We start from the raw sequence: 10,573 nt of genomic DNA on the forward strand, positions 1-10,573 counted from the left end.
CTTGTGTGTTTGATAAGATGTAGATCTTGTTACAGCATGACTTTATAATCATTCATTCATTTCCCATGCACAGCAGAGGAATAACTGCCGCAGCAGTTTGCAGTGTGGTCCCTGCTCTGAGTGTTTCTTTGTCTCTGTAACTTCATCTCTGGCTTGGCAACATCTGCTGAGAGCAGGCAGTGAGAATCCTTAACGCTGCCAGAACACAGCCCAGAGAGCATCCGAAACTCTCCCCTGTCTGCTGGCTGGATTATTCCATGAAACCAGCAGACGCAGCCTGTGTGTGTGCCTGCCTAGGGGAGGGTCCCTGTACCTGAGATCCTCTGCAGATATGAGCAGTGTCTCGTGGGGAACTCTCATTTAGTATGCGGAATAAAATCACGGTGGCACCGATCATATGATCCGAAGACTCAATCCTGAGGCAGCACTACTGAAAAGGGGAGGTGAAACCAAGACATTCTGTTCAGACAGCGTGAGGCTGCGAGCAGCACACGAGCTGCATCCAGCAGGCAGAGCAGAGCAGAGCAGAGCTGCTGGACGGGGCTGGGCAACGTGTGGTCAGGAAACCACAGGAAAGCTTCATTTCTGGCCAGTCTGCATTTTGTCAGGGTGCACCACTGGTGTTACTGGAGCAAAGGAAATCCGCTGCTCTGTGTGATTAAAGGGCAAGGCAGTGAGAGCTACAGAAGATCACCGTGGAACTCCTTTGATAACCACCTTGAACACCCCCTCGGGAGGGAATTCTGCCCTTGGAGAGAACTGGTTCCAACTGACTGTCTGGAAAGTGGGATGGAAAGGATGCATGTTATGAGGAAGCCTTTCACTGGCAGCAGAGCAAACTAGAGGAGAACTTTCACCTGCATTGCTGGCATTTGGGAAAAATAATACAAGAAAGAATCCTGCTGCCAGCATTCTTTTTTAGTTTCTTCCTCACTAGTCCTAGAGAGAGATTTTGTAGTTCCCTCCTGAGGAAAACACCAACCAGAACTCAGAATCCTGCAGACTTTCCAAAGACCAGGCATGGTACAAAATGTGATTTTGGTGTTTTTCCGCAGGCGACTCAGCCAAAGACCCGCTGTTGAGGAGCTGGAAAGAAGGAATATCCTTAAACGTGAGTACTTTTTTTTTCCTAAACTATTTTATATGCATTTGTTGAAACCTGTGATTGCATTTCCAGAACCTATTATTTTTAAATAGATGAATTCATTCACTGGGATTATTTTCTGTACCTAAAAGTTTTAATTTTTCACAAATTTTAGGACAGACAAGAACTGTTCAGATTCAGGCTTTCAAAAATAATTTTCATTCTGATTACACTGTTATGGCTGTCCAAGAGGGGAATACAATTCCCTCAGTGCCATGAGAATGGGAGTGCCATTTCTCAAGACATGGATTGTCAAGGCAAACCACACATGGAGGCTGCAGTGGAACATCCTCACAGAGGGGTGGTTCTCCTAAAATACATTTGTTACGCCACTGGAGATCTTCCCAAAGACAAGTCAAAGATCATTCTGAGATGTCAGAGTTATCAGAGGGACAGTCCCAGGACTGTTACAGATGCTGCCACAGGGGAATGTTCTCAGCATCTCTCAAATTCTCAAAGCAAAACTTGCAACTCTTTTCCTAAAGGTTGGTGTTCTGAGCAGGGGATCAAACAAGTGATGAACATAAACCCTTTCCTTACTGGGAACCCTCTAAGCTAGGGGAAGGTGAGAGGGAGATTTGAAATTGTCTCAGACATAAGAGAGGGGGAATCTATCTGCTTAAAGGAAAAGTTTATTGCTTCTTTTATTTTCATGGTCTAGTTAGTGTTGAAAGACAGAACCCAGAATAATTTGAACTACAATTTCTCACTAAACAAGCATAAATTTGTCATACAAGCAATGCTGCCTATGCAATTTAATTTATATTTAATCACAGGCTTGTAATTTGCTACTAAAAAAGTTACCTACATTGTGTTACCTAAAATTTAATGTCTCAAAACTTTCTTAGTGGTTTCCAAAAAAACCCCTTGTGCTCTTGCCATGGAAGTTACTGGGATTTCATTTCAGTTTTAACACAAAGAAATTCCATAGTCAACATATATTTACCAGTGCTTTCTGTACTGTGCCAATGCACAGATCACACCCAGTAAAATTAACTGTATTTACCATTTACATAGCTCCATGAGAAAAGGATATCCCCCTTGAAATGTGAGGGATGAACTTGGCCAAACTTCACCTGTCGTCCACCACAAGAGGCAAGAAAAAGCAGTAACCCAAGATTCTGAAATAGGCTGGGCCAGATTTTCAAGAGTCAATAACCAAGATCTCTGAAAATCTGTTTCTTTGGGGTTTTTCCTGGCTAAGGAAGAGCTGATCTCTACTGAAAAATCTGTTCTTTTATGTTTACTTTTTGAAGTGTGCTGGTTACATCCTTAATCTGGGTTAAACTGACCAGCTTCAATAATAAAAAAGTTTGAATACATTCATATAATGAGCTTAGAGAGAGATAAAGCAGAAAGAAGATAAAGCAGAATTAAAGATAGTTCCTGAATTCCAGCTAAACATACTGGGCTGGATTTGTATCTCATTTAAAGAGCTTCCAGCGTGGAGCAAATTTATTGACTTCTGTTGAGTTGCTCAGGCTTTATACAGGTTCAGAACCACTTCCATTTTATTTACCTCTGCCATTATATAAAAAGCTGAGTATCCTGTGAAGAGCTACAGTCACCACAGAGCTGTGCCAGGTATAAACTTCAACTGCTGGACAGGTGCAACAACTCTGCTCTCAGTTTTGGGTGAACTCAGAAATTAGTAAATGCTCCTTTTATTAAAAGAAATTTTTGTTATGGACTTTAAAATAGCTTTTAAAATAGACTTCAATAGCCTTCTTGTTATGGATTTTATAAAACCCCTCCATGGATTGGGTGTGACGTGCAGAGCTGTAGAGCACAGATGCCCTTCAGTGAAATCACCACAACCTCCTCCAGGTACAAAGGGTTGCATGGCTTTAAACTTTGAACTTCCCAACCCCTTGGATGTTCATAGTTTATGCTGCTGACAGAAGCAATGCTACCCTCAAAGCTCTCTTAAGGACCTACAAGTCACATTAGTACAACTCTGGCAAAAAGAGAAGCATATTGCACAAGCCTAAGTGCACCTCCTGTTATTTTAAAGCGAATCTCAGCAAGATTTCAAAAAGTGATTTCTTATCTCCCTTAGGGAGATGTTTCTGAGATCAACACATAACAAGCAAACTGAAAGCCAACACTTTCTTATAATTTTGTTCATCTTCCAAGTCCTTTATCTATAGAAACACTGCTGGTTTCCCACCAAGCATGAAAAGCTTGAACTAAAATCACAACCCAGGTGTCAGATGTGTCCTCTGTCCTCAACAAAGAGCTGAATTTCACATTCAAGGAGGCATCTCTTGAACCACTGTGTACAATTCTTATTTCATTCTTAGCTCAAGCAATTGTTTTAGTGTCGTGCAGAGCTGAGGGTTCCCTGAAGAACTGGCAGAGCAGCAGAATGAATTATAGCACTGCCCAGGCCCCCTCAGGATTGAGAGCATCTCTGCTGAGACTTATAAACCCAGCCCTCAGTAATGAATGGATCTGTGTGGGCAGAGTGATGGGGGTGGGAAAAGCCTCTCTGGATTGTCTCAGTAATAATGCCTGAGTTCTAAAATGCCCTTGCCAGCATTTCCTATCAAATCTTCCTTTTTTTCCTTTTTTTTTTTTTTTTTTTTTTTTTTGTAAAAGGACTATTTCGTTTATTTCTCAGAGCTGGGAATAAGCACTGAACCCGAGTGAATGTCAAATAGAAATGGATCACTGCATGTTGAGTATACTTGGAAAAGCATTTTTTTAACAGAACTGTGTATTTTTGGCTTTCCTTTAGGAATTAGAATCATTGAATCATGGAATGGATTGGTTGGAAGGGACCTTAAAGTTCATCTTGTTCCATGCCCTGCCATGGGTAGGGACACCTTCCACTAGCCCAGGTTGCTCCAAGCCCTGTCCAACCTGGCCTGGGACACTTCCAGGGATCCAGGGGCAGCCACAGCTCCTCTGGGCAATTCTCTCACTGCATATCACACCATGTCTTAGAAAGGCACCATGGCATGGAAAATTCTCTTTTTTTAATAAAAAATACATATAGAAATATCTACTCTAAAAGGGGTGAATTAAAGCTGAATGAATAACCTCTTGCAGGTATCTCTACATCTAAGAATACCCTCTGCTTTTTAAAGCCTGTTCTCTTTTTAAACATTCCCCACTGAAATAGCTGCTCATCCCTGACACAGCACTAATTTTAGCTGACCTGTTCTCTTTACATTTCGTGCCTTGCCACTGAACTGTAATAAAGCACATTACAGCATTTTAAATTCTCTGATTTACATTCCTACTACAGCCAGTTGTAGCTCTGCACTACTATGTTACTTTAAATAGACACTTATGATTGCATTTCAGCGTAGTCTAATGAGCAGAAAAATCAGGGAGAACACTTCATTATTAAAAATAGCTTTTTGGAACCTCATTTGCACTGTTGGTGTTTTTTTGAGGCACGTTAGAAATCACATGTGTGTTTAACACTGGAAATATCTCATGCAAGTGGTGTAACAGGCTTCACAGGAGCATCCCGAGAATCCCACAATGGTTAAACCTTTCTCTGCAGCTTTGTTCAGGTCATGGGCTCACTCCTGATTTAGTAACAGATAGTACTGGAAATAGAAACGCCATTAACTTGTTTCCTAAGGCAGGGGATGGATTTCAGCAGTGTTACAGCACTCCAGGCTATTTTTAGAGCCAGTGTGGAGGAGTTCTCACGGCTTGAATGTTAATAGGCACAACACACAAAGCCAGGCTGGCTGGGGTAGGACAGAGCACTGCAAAGGAACCCCGGGAGGATAAAGAGCTTCTCATGGCAGGAGGAGCAGGGAAAGCAAAACGTGCAGGTCACAGCCCAGCACTGCAGCACTGCCACCATGTAGCCTGAGAAAAGCAGGAGAGAGGACAGAACATACTTTCCCTGGAGTTGCTGCAATGAGGCTCCTCAGCATCCAAGAGCAGTGAATGGCTCCAGCAATATGGAGAGTAAAACATGATCATTAACCAGCTATGGGATATTTTGATTTTCCTTCTCAAGTTTATACAAGTGGAGAGTTGGTGTGGCTGCTGTTTTATTAAATCTGCTTGGAGCTGGAGTTCAGAGCACAGGGAACCTGCCATTGGAAGCAATGCCTTGTCCTCCCACAGAGGTAGCTCCATGTTCTGATACATGACACAGAGATGAACTGACTGAACACAGCCAAGAACCAGCTCCTCGTTTTTCTGTGCTCATTATTGCCTGGAACTTGGGAAAACACCAAATTCCCTCATGAGGAAAGTCATCTTTTTTTTTATATTCTCTGCAGAACGAAATGATCAGACGGAGCAGGAAGAAAGAAGGGAAATCAAACAGAGACTGACAAGAAAGGTAAAAACTTGCAATACCTGCTATTAGCTTTTAGAAATTACCTAACAGAAATTCTAGAAATTAGCAAAGCTACTGTAACATCAACCAGTCATTATTACCCAGAACCTCCCTTAATATACAACCTCCTCAGCAGTGTCTCACAGTGTTTAGTAATAGGGATTATAAAAATCCCTACCTTTTCTCAGCTCCATGAGACTTAGTAGAATACTTACATATAAACTGTAAGTCAGAAAATGGGTATATATTGCTAGAAAAGGACATTTTCATTCACTGGAGCAGTAGCTGGCAGAGCTGAGTCCCTGCTGAGCCCCAGGTGTGCTCCAGTGGAACATTCCTCTTTGTGTTTGAAGTATTCCCAGAACTAGTTGGTGTTGTTCTGTTCCTGGGAATCCCTACGGGAATTGCAAACCAAACACGCCGATAACTCGTTAAAGCCAAACTGAAATTCTTACAGTGGATCCAGCCATGAGAGTCTCACCCAGACAATCTGCCTCTGCCTGCAGAACACCCCAACAGGAGCCACTGTCATCCAGAGAACTTACCAAATCCACCAGGATTCCTTTACATTTTGCAAGTGTATTTGACTGGTAGCCAGGTTAAAATATTTTCTTTTGTCCATTCTAAAGGCACTGTGCTGCAGCCCACTTAAACCATTACTACTCTGCTAATGGTCCTCCAAATGATTAATATTCCCTGAAATGTCCAAGGATTGGGTGCTTTTCCCTCCACATAAATGCACACTAGGGTAAGAAGCAGAAAAATCGCATATTTTACTGATACCTTTGTTATTAACCCTGGTTTTATTTTTCAAAATGACTGAATACAGCTTAACCAGAGACCTACAGTCGATGAACTGAGAGACAGAAAAATCCTGATTCGATTCAGTGATTATGTGGAAGTGGCAAAGGCACAGGACTACGACAGGAGAGCAGACAAACCATGGACACGACTCTCAGCAGCAGACAAGGTACTGCCAGAGCTAAAATCACACACAGCTGCTTTCTCCTTGCTTTGTCTGGAATGATACATCACATTCTGCAATGACATTTAACCACTGGGACATTTAATCTCTGTACAGTTCACCATTATTTTCTATGCTGAGATCACACTGACCAAGGCATCCTGTCAGGAAAAATGCTATTTATAAAAATGCCTATTTAGTGCTGGAAGGGCTTCTACCCAGCCCACCCAAAAAGGTGGATACAATCATTGGGCTCCAACTCAAAACCATTTTCAGCCAATACAACATTAACATTTCTTCTCAGACTGGAAGTTCTGTCCCAGACACGCAAATATTCTCCGCTATGTTTCTAAACATGCAAGGATTTCCTCTCCTCTTCCCTATGAATGCTCAAGGAGTCACTTGACCCACATTCTCAGGAGCACAACCAAACACTCAGTTTGTGTCACATACCTGCCACTCACTGATTTCCATCCCAGTTGAACTGTCACATTGAGGTCCTGGAGCAGTAAGAGCAGTTCAGCTCTAGATTCCAGCTGGGAGTGCTGCTGGATAAGCTGGGAGGTTTCAGGAGCAGGGTGCTGAGATGTACTGGCAAAGTGGCAAACACAGGACTGTTACTTGTGGTTTTGGTCTGAGATGTGGAGCTCAAACCCTTCAGTCTCCATCCTCAGTAAAAAAACCAAATGGATTCAGAGGACTCATATGGAAAAGGAACAGAGCATTTCTCCTCCAGCAGCTCTTCTCCTGAGCAAAATGGTGAATATTCTATAGTAATCAATAAATAATGATTTTGTATTTTCCTTGTAGGTACTCAGCTTTTATTAAAATTAGGCTTTTCCTAGTTTCAATTATTGCTAACAAGGCAGGTTCATAAGCAAAACCAAAATGACAGTTCAGCTGCATGTGCTGGTGGCTCCCATCGGGGAGTCAGGGTCAGGAGCTGGGCTGGAAAAGGATCAATTGCTTGGCAACTCCTGTTAGTCTTTAATAAATTTAAACTGGAATCTTATTAAATGTGAGACAATAAGCCCTGGGGTGTTATTCTGTCAGAAGTGCTTCTAGACAGCAGTGGCCCTGTCAGCAATCAATAATGAATGAGAAGGGTTGTGTCACCAATCCATAGAACCTAAATATTCTGTGTCTCTGGCAGCACAGTGGGCTCTGCTATACCCAATACCTGCAATTTCTACTGTAGAAAACTGTTCTGCAAGTCTGGCATTTTGCAATGCTCACAAATATAAAATCACTTTTCATATATAATTCTTTGTTTCTCTATTTTCAATCCCCAGGCAGCAATTCGGAAAGAGCTGAATGAGTACAAAAGCAATGAAATGGAGGTACATGCATCCAGCAAACATTTGACAAGGTCAGTTTTCCACCTATTTACTTCCATTGCCTGCTAAAAACAGTCTCTTGAGTCTTGAATCTGTACATTTTATTCTTACATGATGTGGGAGAAGAATATGCAAAGGGAGCTTTGTTTTAAAAGAAAATGGAAATATTTATCTTCCTGTTCAGAATCTGGATTTTCTGATTTTGTTGGGGCTTTTAATAGCATGTACCCAGCAGACCTTCTCCAGAGCACCCCTCAGCCAGCATTCCTTGCACCAAAGATCCAAAAGATAGGACAAAAAATTAAATGTAGGGTAAAATGTACAAAGCAATATGAGTTTTTTGAAGCAGAAGAACAACTTAATACACTTTATAAAGGTCTTTGAATCAAATATACTTTAGTCTGCAACATTATCACAAACACTGCAGTTTGCCTGCTAGGAAATATAAAACTCTACCTGCAGTAACAAACACACCTAATGCCCCTGGGTAATGCACTTGTTCTAATTGGATTTGTTCTAATGGATTCAGCCTGGGGATTTCAGGATCCCCTGTCAGGCCACTTGCTCTTGGAAGGAGTGCAACCCCCCAGGGAACTTCTTGGCAGTCAGGTGAGGACTGGAGCAGGTCAGGAGAGGGAACAAGTTTGGAGTATTGTCACTCTCTGTCACATTCCCAGGCTTATTCCTGAACTCACAATGAATTCCAGCTTAACTGAGCTCGGGCTGGTCAATGAACAGATGGTCCAGGCAAACACACTTCAACTGTAAATGCAATGTCCAATGTGATATTTATAGAATTCCAGACTGTTCCTGCAATTTAAGGCCCTTTTAACATGACAGGACTCAGACTCAGTGTTTAGGGCAAAAATCATCACTGCACTGATGGAATGAAACATGGGAGGGGAAAAGGGGGTGGCTGCAGTGTCAGTCTCAGAGTGACACCTCCATCCTCTAACTGAAGCTACCTGGGGAATTTAGGTAGATGATAATGATAGATTTGGAAATTTGTTCAGGATACTAGGAATAAACAGGCTTACAATTTACAGTTAGTGCTAAGGCATTTCAAATGACTGGAACTTTAATTGTGTATCTCAGCCTAAAGAACAAGCCTACAGAGCAAGAGGATATTTAGTCCAGACTCATAATCACATATTCCACCAACAGTAGCTCCTCAGATTTTATGAAACATCAACACTGTTAGCTCTTACAAAAGAACAAAATCACCACACAATAAAGGATATTGCCACCAATGACAACCTGTGGCTTCATTTGCCAAAAGAAAAGAACCTCAAATCAACCCCACACCTGTATTTGCATTTGCACTCCCAAATTGCTGTAACTGGTTAAACTGGGCCCTGAGGATCATCCCTGCACTACAGTCCTGGCACATGGTGAAAATGAAGACTTAGAGGTGCTGATATTCTTCAACACTGTTACTGTACCTTTAAACAGAGTGAATAGTTTTGTGGGCTTTTTAAATTTTTGTTAATCTAACAGAGAACTGAACTACCTTTTGTTTTCTGTTTCAAAGTGGTTTGATGAATGTCTCTCATCTCTCCCAGATTTCACAGGCCATAGAAATTTTCTTCTGAGAAGAATCTGTCTTTACTTTTTGATATTGCTGCTGAACACGCATCAGGGAATATCTGAGTCTTTCCCTCAAGTTCAGAGCAGGATCCCTTGGTGTTTGTGTGAAGGAAGGACTCTGAGCTGAGGTCTCTGCAGCACTTATGGACAGAGAGCCCAGGGCTGCCCCTGGCTCTGGAGGCAGGAGAGCCATGGCCTGGGATTGGGATGAGCTGCTGACAAAGACTGAAGCAAAGCTACTTGGAAGAGCCTCCTACTCTCACACTTGTTTGGAACTGTTTTGCAGCCTGTCTTGGAAGAGGAGATGTTGTGCATGTACAGGCTTTACCATTCCAAGGCCTCTGACATAAACGGACATGACACACTGTCATCCAGTATTATGTTGATGAGACATTTTGAACTTGCCACAATTAGTTTGTAAAACACTTCAGTTCATGTTCTAAAAACTAATTTAATGTATTATAATTTCATTCTTTTTTATATAATGTCTAACAGAATCACAGCTGCAAGCATTTTTGATTCCTGTTACTTTTGTTCTTTAATTAAATGACTACTTATTGCAGGAAATGAACATGTTTCCTAAAGCTCTTTTTTTTCCCAGGGACAGTTGGGAAGGGAAGAGATTATAATTATTCTGCACCAGACCATTGCACTTCTTCATCAACATGAAGTCTGCAAAAAGAAGATCCCAACTAAGGTTTTTCCATCTCTTGGAATAGCAGAACCTGATTGTCATCCTCCACTACTTGAGGCTCTGACCCTCTAAAGAATGACAATTAAGTTCACTGTTATTCTCATTCAAAATGACTAAATTGGACAAGCACAGGTAGAAATGTAACAATGTACTTTGATATTTAGCAAACAAATGATTTTAATGCTTTCTTGACAGTAAGAAGAAAAAAGTTACTAAGTGCTAATAACAAAGCAGATAGAACTGGCTGAGAAAAATGTAAAGCCAGACATTCTAATAATGCCTGACATGGAGGAGCATCTGAGAATTTACTCAAATTACTACTAAAAAATAAAACACAGACAGCTGGAAAACACACCTGAGACAAGAACAAAATGGTGAATACACTCCCAAACATTTCTCTGCAAGACTCTTCAGTGCTATAACTTTAGGGAGTCTGTCAGTGTTAAACACTTGAGAAAGGCATTCTTGGTCTCGTAGCTTCACTGAGCTGATTCCATGGAGTGTGACACCAATAAAATCAGTGTTTCAAATG

At 41.5% G+C, this 10,573-nt stretch overlaps 1 protein-coding gene across 3 annotated transcripts in view; it reads left to right on the forward strand.

Annotated features, from left to right (window-relative positions):
- The window catches only part of PHACTR3 (phosphatase and actin regulator 3), a 101,176-nt gene extending 91,258 nt beyond the window's left edge, over positions 1–9,918 (forward strand). For all 3 annotated transcript variants that reach the window (XM_051803092.1, XM_051803094.1, XM_051803093.1), the window contains exons 9-13: positions 1,056–1,111; positions 5,401–5,462; positions 6,289–6,429; positions 7,716–7,792; positions 9,323–9,918. In XM_051803092.1, the coding sequence (XP_051659052.1) occupies positions 1,056–1,111; positions 5,401–5,462; positions 6,289–6,429; positions 7,716–7,792; positions 9,323–9,338 (352 nt within the window). In that variant the 3' untranslated portion in view covers positions 9,339–9,918. The remainder of the gene's footprint in view (positions 1–1,055; positions 1,112–5,400; positions 5,463–6,288; positions 6,430–7,715; positions 7,793–9,322) is intronic.
- Positions 9,919–10,573: the final 655 nt, after the last annotated feature.

The sequence above is a fragment of the Manacus candei genome, unplaced genomic scaffold, assembly GCF_025592945.1.
Source record: "Manacus candei isolate 608988 ecotype Guabito, Panama unplaced genomic scaffold, ASM2559294v1 h1tg000057l, whole genome shotgun sequence".
In the NCBI taxonomy this organism is placed as follows: Eukaryota; Metazoa; Chordata; class Aves; order Passeriformes; family Pipridae; genus Manacus; species Manacus candei.